The sequence below is a fragment of the Lissotriton vulgaris genome, chromosome 3_1 (assembly GCF_964263255.1).
Source record: "Lissotriton vulgaris chromosome 3_1, aLisVul1.2, whole genome shotgun sequence".
Lineage (NCBI taxonomy): Eukaryota > Metazoa > Chordata > Amphibia > Caudata > Salamandridae > Lissotriton > Lissotriton vulgaris.
The window spans coordinates 2,089,348,024-2,089,369,405 of record NC_141689.1 but is presented as its reverse complement, the minus strand read 5'-3'; the positions used below and the strand labels follow the sequence as shown (position 1 = coordinate 2,089,369,405).

Sequence of the window (21,382 nt, the reverse complement as noted above, 5' to 3'; positions counted from 1 at the left end):
CAATAGAGGTGGGCATGAGGGGATTGTCAAAAGAGCAAATGATGAGGCTGGGTAGATGGTCTTCAGATTGTTTTAAGAGGTCTATCAGATGAAGTGGGGGGAGGGGTGATGGTTGAGGAAGCATTTCTCTGTCTACTGCGTGGTAAAAGTACACGTTGTAACGTGCTAAATTCCCCATACAAGGCCATGCTGTGCCTAATTTAAAGTTAAAAAAACTCAGAGATGTCTTTGTTGAAATATTTAATAAAATCGTCCCTGTATAAAAGGTAGTTAGGTAAGAAACAATTGCTTGCAGCTAATGGTGTATGTTTGCAAAGTCAGCTGAGAAAGATAGTGGAATGATAGGGGCATAAAAGGTGGGGAATGTATGGCTAATGACAGTACCAAGAAGAAGTCAACACATGGATATTGATTTTAATGGTGCCAGCCAACAAGGAGTTTCAAGGCGGTTATCATGCTGCAGATACTGAGTCTAAAGAGTTTCATACAACCAGTCTTAGCAGGATCTAACTGAGTATCAAGAATACACTTGATGTCTCTACTAATGATAATAGAGTTGTCGTGGGTGGGGCACATACAGATTGATAGGTAAAATTGTTTCTCTTCTTCTCTTCTGTGAAATAGTGATGTTTTCTCTTACCCAATGGGTGTTTAACTGTTGTGTGGGATTTTCTCATATACATTTTATTCAGAGTCAAGATACTAACTCCTCATACACCTGTGGAAGATGAAGAACTCTCTAAGTCATACATTGTGGGTATGCAATAGCCTTTACTGCATTTAGACAGAGAAGAATGGTGCGTTTACGACTAAGTCCGACAGGTTCCTTTAATTTCCCATGCCTCTCTTTCCCCCTTTTCTCTCCTACCTCCCAATCCTTCACCTCTTGCACTTCAAGTGACCAGGAAGTTGAATATGCCCTTTGGATGTAAGGAGATACATCTAGGCAATTTGAGGGTGTTTCCTATTTTATCATACCTCATGAACTGGGCTGGATTCCTAGCAATAGTTATCGCTGAACATAGGAAATCTGTTAAGAAGATACATCCTACAGATTAGGCGAAGTCTTTAGTGACGTTCTCATAGAAAGTGCTTTGCCTCTGAAGGGTCTATGAAGATCTTAAAAGAACTTTGCCATTTTATTTACGGAAACACTCCAGATATCAAGGTTTCAGGAATAGAAAAAATTGTAATTCTGCAATAAGGTCCCTCAATTCTTGTTGGCGGGATGCAGTGTCCCAGGCAAGATTCTGCAAGATCAAAAATGTGTAGCCTTCCTCATCGACGATCTGGTGGTGATCTTTAACCATAGAAGTTTCTCTTTGATGTTGAATTCATGGAAACAAGATTTTCGAAGCCAAAACACATCCAGCATTTTTATCTGCTTCACTGTGCCTGTTGGACACTGTCAGCTAAGTATTTGAGCTGAAACTCTGTGTCTCCTGTCATATATTTTTGGCATTAGCCAGTTCCAGTCAGCTTCCGCATCTTCAGGAAATTATCAGAGCACCATGTTCTTCTGCATTGCACCCGGGGGTTGTAGACACTGGATTGGCTTACGTACAAGATTCAAGCTGGCTCCAGCCTTCAGCATAAACTATTTCCACCCAGAGGTAAACTAGGCAAAAACAAGCCCTTATGGCAGGGGTCTCCAAACCGGTCCTGGAGGGCCGGATCCATGCCAGATTTTTAAAATAACTACATGTATCTCAATGGGGATATCCAAAAAATCTGGCATGGATCTGGCCCTCCAGGACTGGTTTGGAGACCCCTGCCTTATGGCATACAAATGAACTAATAGGTTTCACTGATCCAACCTTTTCGAGGATCTGGAGCCAGACATGGGGAGCAGGGTGTTGAAAAAGTATTTGGAATTTTTAGTACTAGCCCTACTCATGAAATTAGTAGATTAGAGGACATGGTTGTGAGGCTCTCCTAAGAGTTCATGCAGAAATCAGTTGTCTGATGTCCACCACATTGCCAGAGTCCGAATTTCGTCTTGTGACCCTTTTTACACCATTAGGCCTATATCCATAAAGGTCAATTCCGAGCCAGCAGTAGTGTGTAAAATGCTTATTGACTCTGAGCCTCCACGTCCTTTGGCGTCACCCTCCTCTTGCTTCTGTAAGAGTCCACAAGAACGTCTGAATCCAGGAGTATGATAGAGACTCATAGTTGAGGAGATCTAGGCATCTCAATTGCACAGCACCCACGACTGTGGCAGTCTGTTGATCTGTGTTGAAAGTACATACATCCTTGTTTCGGTCACAAGCCATATTTTGTGTATGCCCTAAAACCAATGACAAATTAGGCAATGATATTGGTTTCCCCTAGTCTGGCATTGGATCTTGCTTTTCAAAGTTGTAAATGTGTTGTATGTAGAGTTATTGACAGCAGCTTGGTGAGAACAAACGTGAACTGAATTGATTGAAAAGGGGTGTAAATCTCAAAACATTTGATAATAAAACAAGCACTCACAAAGCCAATATGCCTGACTTTAATGTGCTAATGCATACAAACACAGCGTTGCTTCAGCTTTTCATAAACTAAAGACGTGATTGTGAAAATGATTGGCATATGAAACCCACAGACAGAGGCGTACCCTTGCTGTCAGAGGTTCAACAAGTATAACAGATTGCACGAATCCCATGTGGACTTCGGATTTGATTAAGCATTTATTGTTTTTGAGCCTCTGACAATAAAATTACACCCTTTTCAAGATCCCTACCTTATTTACCATAATCAATATTTAGGGTGCCTATCAATGAAGTGCTACTTAGCGATTATTGGGCTGGTGCTTAAAGATAGAGGGGCTTTGGGACAGAAGCATTTGGTAGGGAGACAGAGAGTCAAGACCCTCTTCAGCCCCAACTAACATCTCTTCCTTGGACGCTGCAGTAAAGTCAGTGCTGTGGTTATGTAGCTTGTGATGCTTGTAAATGCTGAATAACATTTGTTAAGTTTTATTTTTGATGAAAATATTTTTTTCTTTTATTTCTTAAATGTAGAGTTTGTTTTCCACACCGCAAAGCCATTTTATTTAACAACACAACACAAAATATTTGCATACTTAGGAGTCTATTACGATGGCAGGCGGACAAAATCCGCCCGCCATAGTTTCGGCAAATAGGACCGCCCGCTATGTGTGCGGCGGTCCCACAAATCCAATTAGGATTCGCCTGCCACACTGGCGGGCGAATTCTGCATTTTTTACATTGCGTGGGCGGTGCTTTCAACAGCAACCGCCGCAATGTCAAAAAGGCATTTGTGCATTTGCATGCACAACGTGGCAGGCACCGTTAGGTGCCTGCCACATTGTGCATGCAAATGCAGGGGGGTATCATAGGTACCCCCCATGTGTCCCCCCCACATGCCCGCAACGGGCCCCCAAATGCAGACTCTGCATGCCTTATCATGAGGCAACACCGCCATGGAAAGGCACATCACCGCCTGCATTTTGATATGGATGGCGATGTCTTGCAGACACCGCCACCATATCAATCCCCTTTTCTGCCCGTTCTCCTGTTTGACCGGCGGAAACTGGTGGTTGGTCTTTCTGTCCGCCGGGGTCCCCCCGCCATCCTAATATGGCGGGGGGAAATGGGAGGCAGGCGGTGAATAATGGCGGGCGTATCACCACCGCCATACCGGCAGAGGCGATCCTCCCGCCATTATATTAGACACCATATTTTTTATATTATACTTCGAGTAAGCCCACAGAATGTACTGCTTTTAGAGGGAAAACCCATCTTTGAAACATAACATGCATTCCCTACATAGGGGCTGATTACAATGGTGTTCGGAAAGGCTCCGAACAGGATTCGGACCATTGAGTGCTCGTCACAGGGTGCAAGCTTTTCGCCCAATCACCCTTTTTTTCAATGGGAGCCTGTGCTCTCGTTCGGAACACATACTACCATTGAAGTCAATGCGAGTCCGACCGAACGATGTTCGGTAGCATCGTAATCGGTTGTTCGGTCTCGCAGAACCCGATTTAGTCAATCAATCAATCAATCACGGCATTTATAAAGCGCGCTACTCACCCGGGAGGGCCTCAAGGTGCTGGGGGGTATGCTACTGCTCGAACAGCCAGGTCTTGAGCTGTTTCCTGAAGGAGAGGTGGTCCTGGGTTCGCCGAAGGTGGGTGGAGAGGGAGTTCCAGGTCTTGGCTGCCTAGTAGGAGAAGGATCTTCCACCGGCGGTGGCTCTGCGGATGCGTGGTACGGTGGCGAGGGCGTGGCTGGTTGATCGTAGCTGGCAGGTGGGCGTGTAGAAGGTCATGCAGTCGTTGAGGTACTTGGGTCCCAGGTCGTGGAGACCCTTTTGTGCGTGGGTCAGGAGTCTGAATGTGATTCTCTTGCTGACGGGGAGCCAGTGCAGGTCTCTCAGGTGTCCGGTGATGTGGCTGTGTCGGGGGATGTCCAGGATGAGTCGTGCGGAGGCGTTCTGGATGCGCTGGAGTCTTTTTTGAAGTTTGGCTGTGGTTCCGGCGTAGAGGGTGTTCCCGTAGTCCAGTCGGCTGGTGACGAGTGGCTGGGTGATGGTCTTCCTGGTTTCGGTGGGGATCCATCTGAAGATCTTGCGGAGCATGCGCAGGGTGTTGAAGCATGAAGATGAGACGGCGTTGACTTGTCTAGTCATCGACAGGGAGGAGTCCAGGATGAAGCCCAGGTTGCGTGCGTGGTCCGTTGGCTTGGGAGCGGTGCCCAGGGCCGGGGGCCACCAGGAGTCATCCCAGGCAGAGGGTGATGATCCCAGGATGAGGACTTCCGTCTTGTCTGAGTTCAGTTTAAGGCGGCTGCTCCTCATCCAGTCGGCGACGTCTTTCATCCCTTCGTGTAGGTTGTCTCTGGCGGTGGTGGGGTCGTTGGTGAGAGAGAGGATCAGCTGGGTGTCGTCGGCGTAGGAGATGATGTTGAGGTCATGTTGGCGTGCGATGGCTGCGAGGGGGCTCATGTAGACGTTGAAGAGGGTTGGACTGAGTGAAGATCGTTGTGGTACGCCGCAGATGACTTCGGTGGCCTCGGATCTGAACGGGGGGAGGCGGACTCTCTGGGTTTTCTCGGCGAGGAACGAGATGATCCACTCCAGTGCTTTGTCTCGGATTCCGATGTTGCTGAGGCGCTTCACTAGGGTGCAGTGGCAGACTGTGTCAAACGCCGCAGAGAGGTCCAAGAGGATGAGGGTCGCTGTTTCCCCGTTGTTGATCAGGGTTCTGATGTCGTCGGTGGCTGCGATTAGGGCGGTCTCGGTGCTGTGGTTTGCCCGAAAACCGGACTGCCAGGGGTCGAGGGATCCATTAGTTTCGAGAAAGGCGGCCAGCTGTCTGTTGACGGTCTTCTCGATGACTTTTGCCGGAAAGGGAAAGTGCGAGATGGGACGGTAGTTCTTGAGGTCGGTCGGGTCCGCCATTAGTTTCTTCAGGAGGGCGGTAAGCTCGGCGTGCTTCCAGCTCTCCAGGAAGGTGGCGGTGTGGAAGGAGGAGTTGATAATGTCCCAGAGATGGGGTGCGATGATGGCGTCGGCTTTGTTGAAGACGTGGTGTGGGCAGGGGTCAGTCGGTGATCCGGAGAGGATGGTGTTCATCGTGCGGGTGGTGTCGTCGGTGTTGATCGGGGTCCAGTTGCAGAGGGTGGTGGTGGCGGGCGTTGGTTCGGCGGTAGGGTGCGTGGTCTGTGCGTCGAAGCTGTTGTGTATGTCTGCGATCTTGCTATGGAAGAACGAGGCGAGTGAGTCGCAGAGGTCTTGAGAGGGAGTGATGTTGTTGTTTCCGGCGCTGGGGTTGGAGAACTCTTTGACGACGCTGAAGAGTTCTTTGCTGTCGTGGGCGTTGTTGTCCAGTCGTTCTGGTGGTGTTTGCGGATGGCGTGCTTGAGGGCGGTCCTGTTGTCTGTGGTCTGGTCGAGCCGCCAGGCTTTCTCGAGGGTGCGGCCGTTCTTCTTGGATTCCTTCAGGTCGTTGGGGAACCAGGGGGTTTTCTTGCTGCCGGTTCTGCTGGGAGGGTTCTTTAGAGGTGCCAGGTCGTCGGCGCAGGCGGTCAGCCACTTGGCGAGGTTGCTGGCTGCTTCATTTGGGTCCGCTGTGTTGGTGGGTGTGTTCTGGCTGAGGGAGGCGGTGAGCTGCTCGGCGGTGATCTTGCTCCAGCTCTGGCAGGGAACCTGTTGCGGGTGGTGGTGGGTCGCAGTTTTCCTGAAGCTGAAGTGGATGCAGCTGTGGTCGGTCCAGTGGAGTCTGGTGGCGTGGCTGAAGGAGATGTGCTTGCTGGATGAGAAAACGGGGTCAAGCGTGTCGCCGGCGTAGTGGGTTGGAGTGTTCACCAGTTGCTTGAGTCCGAGGTTGGCGAGGTTGTCCAGCAGGGCGGTGGTGTTTCTGTCGTTGTTGATTTCCAGGTGGAAGTTGAGGTCCCCTAGGAGGATGTAGTCAGCGGAGGGCAGGGCGTGCGGGCTGATGAAGTCTGCGATGTCTTCGCTGAATTGTGTGCGTGGTCCCGGTGGTCTGTAGATGAGGGTGCCTCGGAGGGTGGTATTGGGGTCAGTATGTATCTGGAAGTGTAGGTGTTCGGCGGCGGTGAAGGTTTCGTCGGCGTTAGTCGAGATGCGGATGGTGTTCTTGTGTACGATGGCGATGCCTCCTCCCGTCTGGTTGACGCGGTCCTTCCGGGTGATCTTGTATCCGTCCGGGATGGCTATGGCGATGTCGGGCGCTGAGGAGGCGTTCATCCAGGTTTCGGTGAGGAAGGCGACGTCCGGTGATGTCGCGTCGAGCAGGTCCCAGAGTTCTACGGCGTGCCTGTGGACGGAGCGGGTGTTCAGCAGGATGCACTTCAGGTGGATGCTGCTGGTGCTGGTGCTCGACTTGGTGGGGGTGGGGCAGGTCCAGAGGCAGGTGAATCGGCAGGCTTGGCAGGCGAAGGGTCCGTGGGTGCGTCTCAGGGTGGCTTGGCAGCAGGCAGGGTTCCGGCCGGCGTTGAGTGCGTAGAGGGTGGCGGCGTCGTAGGTCCTTCGGGTAGTCTTGCATCGGCGGGGGCCAGGGGTACTGGCGCTGGGCGCGGTCCAGGCGCGGACGGGCTTTCCTTTGGCGTGCCTTCGGCGCACAATCGGCGCGCCCGCTGCGCGTGACCGCTGTGCGTCCGCGCGGTCGCCATTTAAGGCTAAGTGGGAGGGAGGAGCAGCTGGGAGGCAGGAGCGGGGAGGACACAGAACGAAAAGGGGGCGTGGCCGCGTGAACGGCGGCGGGAAGCGGGGAGCGGGGCGGGCAAGGCACAGGGGGACAACACCAGGGTAATACAAGGCAAATTATACAGCAATACAACAAGGCAGAAAATACAATAACAACAAAATACTAGTCCAATTGGTCGCACACTGCTTGTCCTATCAGCGTGTTGCCCCAAAGCACTGTGGTCCATGTAGTTAGCATCAGCGGGTGCGCCTCTGCCAGGGTCTTGAGCAAAAAATCCAAGTCGCGTTGGCCATCCCTGGACACGTGTTTCGTGGTTGTTACCACTCGTCAGCAGGGAATAGGCATGTATGTAGGGGTGCTGCATAGGCTGCCAAAAAATATCCTCAGGTTCAGTACCTCTCGTGGCACGCAGGTGCGTAACCTGGCTCGTCAGCCCCACCAGCTCAAGGGAGCTTGAATATAAATGAAAGTCCAATTGGTCGCACACTGCTTGTCCTATCAGCGTGTTGCCCAAAAGCACTGTGGTCCATGTAGTTAGCATCAGCGGGTGCGCCTCTGCCAGGGTCTTGAGCAAAAAATCCAAGTCGCGTTGGCCATCCCTGGACACGTGTTTCGTGGTTGTTACCACTCGTCAGCAGGGAATAGGCATGTATGTAGGGGTGCTGCATAGGCTGCCAAAAAATATCCTCAGGTTCGGTACCACTCGTGGCACGCAGGTGCGTAACCCGGCTCGTCAGCCCCACCAGCTCAAGGGAGCTTGAATATAAATGAAAGTCCAATTGGTCGCACACTGCTTGTCCTATCAGCGTGTTGCCCCAAAGCACTGTGGTCCATGTAGTTAGCATCAGCGGGTGCGCCTCTGCCAGGGTCTTGAGCAAAAAATCCAAGTCGCGTTGGCCATCCCTGGACACGTGTTTCGTGGTTGTTACCACTCGTCAGCAGGGAATAGGCATGTATGTAGGGGTGCTGCATAGGCTGCCAAAAATTATCCTCAGGTTCGGTACCACTTGTGGCACGCAGGTGCGTAACCCGGCTCGTCAGCCCCACCAGCTCAAGGGAGCTTGAATATAAATGAAAGTCCAATTGGTCGCACACTGCTTGTCCTATCAGCGTGTTGCCCCAAAGCACTGTGGTGCATGTAGTTAGCATCAGCGGGTGCGCCTCTGCCAGGGTCTTGAGCAAAAAATCCAAGTCGCGTTGGCCATCCCTGGACACGTGTTTCGTGGTTGTTACCACTCGTCAGCAGGGAATAGGCATGTATGTAGGGGTGCTGCATAGGCTGCCAAAAAATATCCTCAGGTTCGGTACCACTCGTGGCACGCAGGTGCGTAACCCAGCTCGTCAGCCCCACCAGCTCAAGGGAGCTTGAATATAAATGAAAGTCCAATTGGTCGCACACTGCTTGTCCTATCAGCGTGTTGCCCCAAAGCACTGTGGTCCATGTAGTAAGCATCAGCGGGTGCGCCTCTGCCAGGGTCTTGAGCAAAAAATCCAAGTCGCGTTGGCCATCCCTGGACACGTGTTTCGTGGTTGTTACCACTCGTCAGCAGGGAATAGGCATGTATGTAGGGGTGCTGCATAGGCTGCCAAAAAATATCCTCAGTTCGGTACCACTCGTGGCACGCAGGTGCGTAACCCGGCTCGTCAGCCCCACCAGCTCAAGGGAGCTTGAATATAAATGAAAGTCCAATTGGTCGCACACTGCTTGTCCTATCAGCGTGTTGCCCCAAAGCACTGTGGTCCATGTAGTTAGCATCAGCGGGTGCGCCTCTGCCAGGGTCTTGAGCAAAAAATCCAAGTCGCGTTTGCCATCCCTGGACACGTGTTTCGTGGTTGTTACCACTTGTCAGCAGGGAATAGGCATGTATGTAGGGGTGCTGCATAGGCTGCCAAAAAATATCCTCAGGTTCGGTACCACTCGTGGCACGCAGGTGCGTAACCCGGCTCGTCAGCCCCACCATCTCAAGGGAGCTTGAATATAAATGAAAGTCCAATTGGTCGCACACTGCTTGTCCTATCAGCGTGTTGCCCCAAAGCACTGTGGTCCATGTAGTTAGCATCAGCGGGTGCGCCTCTGCCAGGGTCTTGAGCAAAAAATCCAAGTCGCATTGGCCATCCCTGGACACGTGTTTCGTGGTTGTTACCACTCGTCAGCAGGGAATAGGCATGTATGTATTGGTGCTGCATAGGCTGCCAAAAAATATCCTCAGGTTCGGTACCACTCGTGGCACGCAGGTGCGTAACCCGGCTCGTCAGCCCCACCAGCTCAAGGGAGCTTGAATATAAATGAAAGTCCAATTGGTCGCACACTGCTTGTCCTATCAGCATGTTGCCCCAAAGCACTGTGGTCCATGTAGTTAGCATCAGCGGGTGCGCCTCTGCCAGGGTCTTGAGCAAAAAATCCAAGTCGCGTTGGCCATCCCTGGACACGTGTTTCGTGGTTGTTACCACTCGTCAGCAGGGAATAGGCATGTATGTAGGGGTGCTGCATAGGCTGCCAAAAAATATCCTCAGGTTCGGTACCACTCGTGGCACGCAGGTGCGTAACCCGGCTCGTCAGCCCCACCAGCTCAAGGGAGCTTGAATATAAATGAAAGTCCAATTGGTCGCACACTGCTTGTCCTATCAGCGTGTTGCCCCAAAGCACTGTGGTCCATGTAGTTAGCATCAGCGGGTGGTGCGCCTCTGCCAGGGTCTTGAGCAAAAAATCCAAGTCGCGTTGGCCATCCCTGGACACGTGTTTCGTGGTTGTTACCACTCGTCAGCAGGGAATAGGCATGTATGTAGGGGTGCTGCATAGGCTGCCAAAAAATATCCTCAGGTTCGGTACCACTCGTGGCACGCAGGTGCGTAACCCGGCTCGTCAGCCCCACCAGCTCAAGGGAGCTTGAATATAAATGAAAGTCCAATTGGTCGCACACTGCTTGTCCTATCAGCGTGTTGCCCCAAAGCACTGTGGTCCATGTAGTTAGCATCAGCGGGTGCGCCTCTGCCAGGGTCTTGTGCAAAAAATCCAAGTCGCGTTGGCCATCCCTGGACACGTGTTTCGTGGTTGTTACCACTCGTCAGCAGGGAATAGGCATGTATGTAGGGGTGCTGCATAGGCTGCCAAAAAATATCCTCAGGTTCGGCAGCCACCGGCAAACACAGAAGATAAGAAGATGGCCTATTCCCTGCTGATGAGGGGTAAATACCCCGAAACACGTGTACAGGGATGGCGAAGAAAGCGAAGATAACCGATAACTGAAAGAAGATACATCGTGTAATACGAACTACACTGACCACAGTCCTTAGGGGCGATCCCGCTGGTGCGTGAGTGGTGTGCGACCCCACCCCCTTTTGAAATGTTTAAAGCTCCCTTGAGCTGTTGGCTGACGAGCCTGGGACCCCGCACCTGCGCGCCTGAGTGGTACTAAACCTGGCAATATTTGGCAGCCACCGGCAACCCCAGAAGATAAGAAGATGGCCTATTCCCTGCTGATGAGGGGTAAATACCCCGAAACACGTGTACAGGGATGGCGAAGAAAGCGAAGATAACCGATAACTGAAAGAAGATACATCGTGTAATACGAACTACACTGACCACAGTCCTTAGGGGCGATCCCGCTGGTGCGTGAGTGGTGTGCGACCCCACCCCCTTTTGAAATGTTTAAAGCTCCCTTGAGCTGTTGGCTGACGAGCCTGGGACCCCGCACCTGCGCGCCTGAGTGGTACTAAACCTGGCAATATTTGGCAGCCACCGGCAACCCCAGAAGATAAGAAGATGGCCTATTCCCTGCTGATGAGGGGTAAATACCCCGAAACACGTGTACAGAGATGGCGAAGAAAGCGAAGATAACCGATAACTGAAAGAAGATACATCGTGTAATACGAACTACACTGACCACAGTCCTTAGGGGCGATCCCGCTGGTGCGTGAGTGGTGTGCGACCCCACCCCCTTTTGAAATGTTTAAAGCTCCCTTGAGCTGTTGGCTGACGAGCCTAGGACCCCGCACCTGCGCGCCTGAGTGGTACTAAACCTGGCAATATTTGGCAGCCACCGGCAACCCCAGAAGATAAGAAGATGGCCTATTCCCTGCTGATGAGGGGTAAATACCCCGAAACACGTGTACAGGGATGGCGAAGAAAGCGAAGATAACCGATAACTGAAAGAAGATACATCGTGTAATACGAACTACACTGACCACAGTCCTTAGGGGCGATCCCGCTGGTGCGTGAGTAGTGTGCGACCCCACCCCCTTTTGAAATGTTTAAAGCTCCCTTGAGCTGTTGGCTGACGAGCCTGGGACCCTGCACCTGCGCGCCTGAGTGGTACTAAACCTGGCAATATTTGGCAGCCACCGGCAACCCCAGAAGATAAGAAGATGGCCTATTCCCTGCTGATGAGGGGTAAATACCCCGAAACACGTGTACAGGGATGGCGAAGAAAGCGAAGATAACCGATAACTGAAAGAAGATACATCGTGTAATACGAACTACACTGACCACAGTCCTTAGGGGCGATCCCGCTGGTGCGTGAGTGGTGTGCGACCCCACCCCCTTTTGAAATGTTTAAAGCTCCCTTGAGCTGTTGGCTGAGGAGCCTGGGACCCCGCACCTGCGCGCCTGAGTGGTATTAAAACTGGCAATATTTGGCAGCCACCGGCAACCCCAGAAGATAAGAAGATGGCCTATTCCCTGCTGATGAGGGGTAAATACCCCGAAACATGTGTACAGGGATGGCGAAGAAAGCGAAGATAACCGATAATTGCAAGAAGATACATTGTGTAATACGAACTACACTGACCACAGTCCTTAGGGGCGATCCCGCTGGTGCGTGAGTGGTGTGCGACCCCACCCCCTTTTGAAATGTTTAAAGCTCCCTTGAGCTGTTGGCTGACGAGCCTGGGACCCCGCACCTGCGCGCCTGAGTGGTACTAAACCTGGCAATATTTGGCAGCCACCGGCAACCCCAGAAGATAAGAAGATGGCCTATTCCCTGCTGATGAGGGGTAAATACCCCGAAACACGTGTACAGGGATGGCGAAGAAAGCGAAGATAACCGATAACCGAAAGAAGATACATCGTATAATACGAACTACACTGACCACAGTCCTTAGGGGCGATCCCGCTGGTGCGTGAGTGGTGTGCGACCCCACCCCCTTTTGAAACAACAAAATACTACTGGGGCAAGGAACAGCGAGGCAGGCAGCTAGGCAAGGCAGACGGCACAACGAGGGGCGAGGGGCACACACACAACTGGTGGCCGTGCGGCACGGGGGTGTCCTGAGAACACTGGTCGGAAACGATTCCAAAATGGTTTTGGTCGGAAGACTTTCCAAACAATATTGTAATCGGCCCCTAAGTCTTTACCAGATGCTGAAAACAATACATATCATGGACAATGGAAGCACTGCCTAAAAGGCGGAAAGAACCAACACACAGCCAATAGCATGTGATGAGAGATGTTCACTCCTCTAAAACCCACGGTGTGTATATCGTTAGAAGCGTACTAACAAAAGCTTCACTGTTAAGGTAGACCCTAAAACAATTTTTAAAAACAACCCCTAAGGCGTAACAAAGCTGAAAGGCACATGATCATTGATCTTAACTGACCCTGCATGCTCTAGGAGCATGTTACAGCAGTTTGCCTTAAACCGACAGTGTCAAATTCTATATAGCTCCAATTTCCTGCCTTTTCCTCTGAAGGAAAACATTAAAATAATAGTTAACTTTTTCAGCAAAATGTAATTGTTATTATAAATTAATTGGAAAAAACTCATATAAATTGTCTTTAAATAGGCATCTGACTAAAAACACATAAACAATCTCAATGTCTACTTCTCATTGGCCCACACAGTGGTGAGAGATATCCCGTCCTTCTCCTACCTCGCCGCCAGGACCTGGAACTCCCTCCTGACCCACCTCCGCCTGACCCAAGACCACCTCGCCTTCAGGAAGAAGCTCAAGACCTGGCTGTTCGAGCAGTAGCAGACCCCCCCCCCCTAGCGCCTTGAGACCCTCCGGGTGAGTAGCGCGCTATACAAATGCTATGATTGATTGATTGATTGATTGATTGATTGATTATAATATCCTATGCAATTTATATTTCTGTGGATGGGATAAACGTCACTGTTGTGATGGAGTAACCCGTCCGCTGAAATCTGAACTAGACCCTGAGTCATCATCCATGTATCTGGTTGTTATCCATGGATGTCTGTCCAATTGGCAGTGATATTTTCATTTGGGTTTGCTGTAGCATGTCTGATGAATGAGTCTTGTGCCTCGCTGTCCTTTTAATACTGTTTTAAAGTATTGTTCAACATAGATGGGGTAGTAGATCAGCTTCTAACACAGAGGGATAAACAGGCATGCAAACTTAAGGTTCTTATGATCAATAACACTAGATAAGATTGTATAGAAAATATACATTACCCAGATCTGTAAAGATGAATCACAACCCATATACCTTCTTTGGCATTTGTGACTTCGTTTATATACTGGTCACCAGGAATTTCTGTTAGCTCGCCAAACACTTGTGTTTTCTGTAGAGATTTCCATTCTAGTAAGCGTTTTTGCCTAGTGAATAAGAAAAATAGTTAATCATTTATTGTATGTAAATCTTTCTATGACAAAAACTTTCAAGTATTCAACAGGGGCCAAATACATTTAAGTCAGTTGAGAACCAAGCACTCCTATGAAATAAAATAAAATGAAACATATTTATTTTAATAATGTTAGCCCTTCATAAAAGCTGGGCTGCTTGTACTTTCTGGGTGGGCTGAAAATGATTAGTTTCTCGAAAAGGGTAGGTTTCATGGTGGCCTCAAACCGCTACTTTGTGGTCATCTGCCACTGAAGCAGCTTGGAGTAGTTAAAATGTTCTGCTTGCTCTGCTTCATATTAATTGTTTTCACTAGACAAATGACTTAATAGCTTGCTTATCTAACATATCAGAGGTGACCTTATAACAAGCATTAAGCTAATGGCCAAAACCATCATTCCAGCACGCCACAGTAAAATCAGGGTTATAATGTATCAAGTTACAGGGGGCTGCATCCAACACCTTCAACTTACATCATTCGAATGTGCATGTGTTCACTGCATGTGCCACTTCTTTCAAATGACCCACGGCATAGAGCATAGCTGTTTCTCAAATCCTCTTGTTCCTAAATGTCCAGTTCTGATTACTCAAAAGTCTATCCAAATGCTTATTTTACTACGTTGGGCTGCCTTGTAAGATATCCTTATATTCTCACAAGTGGTACTCCCTTTTTCAAGGACATAAGAAAATATTTTGATACCTACAGGTTGCTCCTCTTCAAACATAACATATCGCATCACTGTGGATCTACATAAGGACATAGCTAGGGATTAGAGTGAAATAGATACTACAGCAAAATCACCAGATTTGTCCTCAAATAAGATTCTATCGAATTTAGAAACTACCTTCAGCATATCTATCATTATACGAGGAGAACGAGTTTGATTAGGTGTTATAATCGATTTGTATTATTTTACTTTAAAATCTGAATCCATCAAACATTTCACCAAATCATGAAGAAGGGATTGGCATAGACATCAAATATTGGAGATGGGTTATTATAAAATTAATAGCAAATAAAGAGAGTTTATTTTCTTCACTTGTGTACATGTCTATTATGCCATTGTTGACTTAGATCAGTTAATCATCATTGCCATGTTCCTCTCAGGAGTACCATCTTATCCAAAACAAAGCCATTCAATAAAATTCACTTCTGAGGCGTTGCATTTAAAGCAAAGGCAAATTCAACAAATCTATAATCTATATCAAATCATGGGAATACCTTTGTCAGAAAAGGCCTTTTGACTTGGTTGAGAGCGTTTTGTTTGTTTAGTAGAACCAAGGACAATGGGATCTTACAACATTTAGCAATGCTTATAGTGTCTGTAATCTTGATCACACTGTCTAAATTCTGTTCTGACAACCTTCCACAAAGCCCATATGGCTCCTAATAATAGCAGCCAGTAGGAGGGTCTTCAGCATATTAACTAGCGCAGTTGCGTACAATATGGAGTCTATGTTCAGGTGTGCATACTGCATATGATCATTTCTGGTTTTGGGAGCTTAGTATTCACACCACCTCTCATAGAGTATGATACTGTACTTCTCACCAAAATGGTTAAACATATCTATCACAGGATGTTAACAACAGCTTTTGGGACACTTTCCTGAAATGAGCTGAACAGCCAATTGGTCATGCAGACTTGCTGATTTTGAAAGATTTTTTGCAGGGATTCTGCTCAGACACAGAACTGTACACAGAGACCAAGGACCTCAGTGAATTGTGGTGGACCAAAAAACTCACCTTAGTACCTAGAACCCCTAACCGACTAGCATCAGTGTCACATTAGCTCATCGTCCTATTGCAAAGGAACCAATGATTAGACAACCCAGAACATGCAACTTTGATTATACTCAGGAATGGTGGGAATCAAGAACACTCTTTTGTGTGTTATTCTCATACCAGTCCACAAGAGGAGTAAAAAGAGACACAGGAGCGGTTAAAATATTTATTTTAACAACGTGCTTTTAGATGCAGTAGCTATGCTAACATACGCAGACATATGATTAGAAATAATATGATCAGCATTTTACAATTCCATAAAATACAAAAGGAGAAATCATATTACAATGATGGTGAAAACAGGTCTTATAGTGCCTAGCGTATCACCCTCCCTAGCTAGGAACTATGTTTTATAAAATATAGAAGGTCTCTTAGGCTTGTATGGGGGACCCCATACCTCTAAGATCAGCAAGAGTGAATCACATCAGGATCTGCAAAAGATCTCTGTCTCTCTGGAAACGAAATTCTTCCAAGTGCCTGAAATCATGCCTACAGTGCAATATTAAAGGCGCCAGAATCTCAGTAGACTGCAGCTGCATGTATGTTATGTCTAAAACGTGAGCCGATCAGCCCGAACAACAGCTACCTTGTTATGATAACCTTGGAGGCTTTAGCACTCACTGTGCAGACTAGGGTCTAGGTATGCCAAAAACCAGCTCTTCTCATGTGAAATAATTCATGCAGCCTAACTTACAACAACAGCTATATTCAGTGTCGTGTGCAAAAGCAGCAAAAGGTAAAATGGCGTTTAAACTTCGAATAAGCCTATGCTAACAAAGCAAAGCAATGTGCGCAAACAAGGCCCAGAATCTTATCTTCTTTTCTGAGAAGACCTTCAAACTACTTCTTATTTTCCTTCAGAATATTGAGAAAAAACACAGCTTCTAGGTACCAGCTAACTTCCGACTACTCCTCCTATTCAGAGATGTATACTTCCTGGTAGTACTCTCAGAACTGATTTATTTATATCTATCTTTAAATTGGTGTGCTCCTCTTTTGTGTGCCATCCTATGGTGTGCAGCTTGGCAGTGTCTTTCTTTTATTCAAGCAATCTTACAGGTTTCACTTATCATAAAACAACTGTCTAGAGCTAAAGAAATACAAACTCTGCTTCATCAGAAAGAGCATGGTGAGGTGCTCCTTGACAGCAGTTAGTCAGGGAAGTGCCTTATTGGACTCCAGGTTCTTTGGTTCCACGCCAAGAGCATCCCACCTTATATTAGTATCTGTACCACTCAAAATATTTACTGAACAGTATTCTAAGTTTTCTAAGTTGGCCTGGCATGCTGGTTTTTTGCCAGGGCATCATTGAGTAAATAAAATACCTTTATTTCCACAATCTGAGTCTTTATTGAATAGTAGTTTGACAATATCAGAAGACACCAGTGCATGATCCGAACTTCAAAAAATGGCTGTTTATTTGTTTCAACCATTATAATTATTGGTGAACAAAATAAATTAAATCAATTCTTCATTAAGAAATATGGGAAAGCAAAAAGTAAATCCATTGCCGAGGTGTTTCTTTGCTAAAGCCCAGAACAATCTTAGCAAAGATTGATTTAGAACTATATGTATCGGTACCATACCTGCCTACTATGGTATTGTTGATGAGGATTAGCTCCCTGACAAATACAATCTCTCTCAGTAAAGTCATCTACTCTGGGGGGTAGAAAAAGCCCCAATGTCATGCTATCTGGTTGTATGACACTATATCGAGACAAACAATATTAATATATACAAATATTGACAAAAAGTAATAAAAAAACATAAATATCACAGCCCTGTACTTAAACAGTAAACACATAAATATTGCAGAAAAATATCTAAAATACAACATCATAAACAAAAATAAAGAAATACCAACTATCACCTACTCAATCAAACTAAGGAAACATAGCAACAATCATGTAAACCACCAAAATACTGAACACTGCAAAATAACAGAATTTTAAATAAAGCACACAACATTACATGAAATATAATATAAACATATAAAATATGTACAAATAAAATGAACTGACATTGTGGGGCAGATTTATGTTAACTGGCGCATCCCCAGGGATGCGCCAGTTAACGTGCGCCACAGCTCCGCCAGCCATGGTGCGCCGCATTTATAATGCGGCGCACCATCGTGCAAAAACGGCACAGATGCGTGACGCATCTGTGTCGGAAATGTGTCGCATTGCTGGAGTTGCGTCGCAAGCGCGACGCAGCTCCAGCAAGGCTCGGGGGTGCCCCATTTTAACAATGCTGCGTCAAGACCTACGCCTGCTTCAAGCAGGCGCAGGCTTTTGACGCAGCATTGGCTTAAAAGTGACTGAGTGAAATCTCATAGATTTCACTCAGCCACTTTTGCGAGGCGCACCTGCCCCGGAACGCCCACCCTGCGCCGGAACGCCCACAAGCGGCGCAAGGCTTTACAACGTGACGCATCTGCCTAGATGCGTCACGTTGTAAATCATTCGTAGGGATGCGCCACGTTTACGCCGCCTTGCGTGACGCAACAGCGGCGGAAACGTGGCGCAAGGGCCTCATAAATCTGCCCCTAAATATATAACAAATAAAGTAATTTGTGTTTAGCATAAATGGTGCAAACTAGTCTCCAACCAACCGATCAAATTAAACTTTAAAATATTTAATAAATAGTAACTATCTACCCAATTCAAACCGTATAAAAAGGTCACAAACGTACAACAAAATGCTTCATTAAAAAGGATTACAATAGGGCAGTGTCACTCTGCCTGATTGCAAATCCACAAATAAAGACTACAACACTTCAACAAACCACTATATACTACAAACAAAGTATGAATGAGGATTAATAGAAAGCAAACAAAATTAATACATACGAAAAAATATAACAAATAATTAAAACCTGCCACGTTTATGTATGCAATTTACATGTGTATCCCATACAAGAAGGAATAAAAATACTAAAATAAAGACACAGACACTACTTAACTCAAAGTAAAAAAAAAGACCACCTCAAGGGTAACTATAATAACCAAACCACAAAACTAAAAATAACACTTTACAATATTCAAAAAATAAAATACAAAATCAAACACCTAACTAAAGAAACCAACAAAACTAACAGTTCTTTTTTCTCAACTGCCTGCAACTAAAGAAAACTGTAAGTAAAACAACAAACAGATTTGCAAATGAAAAATCTACAACTAAAACAAAGTAAAGACATAATACAGAATGTAAGGTGAAATATGCACCTGCAATGCAAACATGTTAATATGAATACCATTACATATTGTTTTTTTTAAATAAGGTATGCTTGTTATTTTCTAAAATCTGCAACAACAAAAGAAATTGGACACAAAAAAGTACATCAAATCATAGAAAAGAAGCTGTTATTTAATCATATCTGATATACTTGAATTAAGGACACACCAGTATTGAAAAAAATACACTGTAAATGCACCACATATTTTTTAAATGTCTGCTATGGCAGGGCTGCAACTAAACTAGTGGAAAGTGGTAGGGAACAAAACTATCCTCCTAATATTTCTAAAATAGAAGTCAGGAAATGTTTAAAAGGACCTAAAAGAGTTCAGTACGAGCTCACAAGAGCCAACGCAAACAATACTACAAATATTATACAAACGTTCCTGAACAAAACAACTGGTCAACAACTACCTGGGATATCAACCCTAAAAAGACGAATTGCCAGAACATTTAAAGCAACCAGGAAAACACAGTAGCTCCTAAAAAATACGAACATTTAGACATACCAGAACGCTAACTAATCACACATAAAAAGGACATCTTTTACCATATGACAATCTCAATAATGACACAATGTAAAACATGAATGATGGATGAAACTTAAGATACATATATTCACAATAGATGGTCAATGTCAAAATACAAACATCCTATTAGTGAATTCAATGTTACCTAAAAAAGTGCAACTTACAATGAAATGTTATCATGCATACAAATTGAAATTCCACTGAAAATCAACCACCATACTGCAGTTCAGGGGTGCTATTATCACTTTAACCAGAACAAAATACACATTGAGCATACAATATGCAACTAACTTAGAATTTGTACATTAAATAAAAAAGGTAATATCTTTAGTATATATCCCTGTAACAGAATTCACTAAAGTTATTATATTCTAATTGAATACTCCTATTAACAACACAAAACAAAACAAGCTCCCCAATTGGATTAATTGAGGATAGTTGGGTTGGTTGCCTGCACCGAACTAGCCATACATGCTAACCCAAATATCACATTCCATGGTGAAATGTCAATGACAGCACTATGTCCTAAGCACCAAAGCCAAATGATATAGTGGTAAGGTGGCACAATTCCTTTTAAGGAATACTTGAAAGAAGCCACCCTGCACTCTGACAATTCCTTGAAATAATTATAAATAAAAAAGCTAAGAAGCTAATAATAAAACAGTCCCTAACCCAACTCAAACCAAAACTTTCTAATCAAACTGAACAAATGCATAAACTCCAAGCATTCAATGTAAGTTTCTTTACTAACATACCAGACCTACCATATCTAGACTGAATATAAAAAATCCTACTTTAAAAACACACATAAAATACAACACCAGTTAATCTCCCTAAAATACAAACACTTATACTTTATTAATATTTATATATGAATTGTTTTAACATACATTTTAAATAATTCATAAGATCAAATTTGAATTGACAGTTAATACTGGGTATAATAAGTATTTAAAAAATAAATAAATATACAATGCAGAACAACTAACATTATTTAAATAAACAAACATGGTTCTACTGCCTAGAAAAATGTGCTAACCCAATAAACAAGCCTTTGCAATGCAATAGGTCTCGCATTTGCAAAAGTTTGAGCTATTGGCATTGTAAATGATAAACCTTTTTATCTATGTGTTGGTTTTGAAAACAGATAAATAAATGGCAGTCATTTACAATGCTAATAGCTTAATCTCTCGCATTGTAAATGACAATGCCTTTTAAACATAAATAAAACGCATTATCATTTATAATACCAACAACCGAAGGGTTTGTGTCACAGTGGGTAAGTGGCAGACTGTCCTCTTTCACCGACCCATCCTGTGGTACTGTTCACTAGATGCCAAAGGTTTGTGCTGGAGTGGGTCAGTGGCAGACCGTCCTGATTGTTGCTGTGTGTCTTTCTTTCTATCTTCCAGTCTCTTCTCTGTGTGCCCCTGTCTGCCTCTGCCACAGAGACAGAATAATATTGTGTGTCTGCCTTTCTATCTTCCTGCCCCTTCCATGACATTGTGACCCTGCCCGCCTGTGTCACAGAGTCACATTGTTCTTGTCTGGTCAGTGTGTCCATGACTTTCTGATGCTGCCTGCCTCTGACTGTTGTTGTGTCTGCCTTTCCATCTTCCTGTCTTTTCTCGGACTATGTGACCCTGTCGGTTCTTGCCTGTCACAGAGTCAGATTATTGTTTTGTCAGCCTGCGTATCTGTTTTATGACTGTGCGTCCCTCTCTGGCATTGAGGCAGATTGTTGTTTTGGGTCGCCCTTCTGTCTCCCCCCCTCTTCTATAACACGGTGATCCTGCCTGCCTGCTGCATAAGAATCTTGTGCAGGAGAGGCCCCGCTACGGGCTCTCTCCTCCAGCCCAGTTACAGGAAACATCAGCGACAGTTTGATATATATTTTTTTTATATATTTTTATTTGGAAAACCTCACTTGTAGCATTACAGGTAAAATCAGGCACAGGCAGAAGAGCCGCTGGCCAACAACACATAAGGATTCAAAGTCTCGCACAGCGAGAGGCAACAATACAGTAATCTTCGGTCCGGCGTAGCCCATTAAATCAGGATTGATGAATAAA

The 21,382-nt window shown here is 46.0% G+C and overlaps 1 protein-coding gene across 1 annotated transcript in view; it reads right to left on the bottom strand.

Annotated features, from left to right (window-relative positions):
• PDCL2 (phosducin like 2) overlaps positions 1-21,382 on the bottom strand; it is a 253,884-nt gene that overhangs the window by 89,142 nt on the left and 143,360 nt on the right. The window contains exon 4 of the mRNA XM_086963873.1: positions 13,595-13,738. Within this exon, the coding sequence (XP_086819999.1) occupies positions 13,595-13,738 (144 nt within the window). The remainder of the gene's footprint in view (positions 1-13,594; positions 13,739-21,382) is intronic.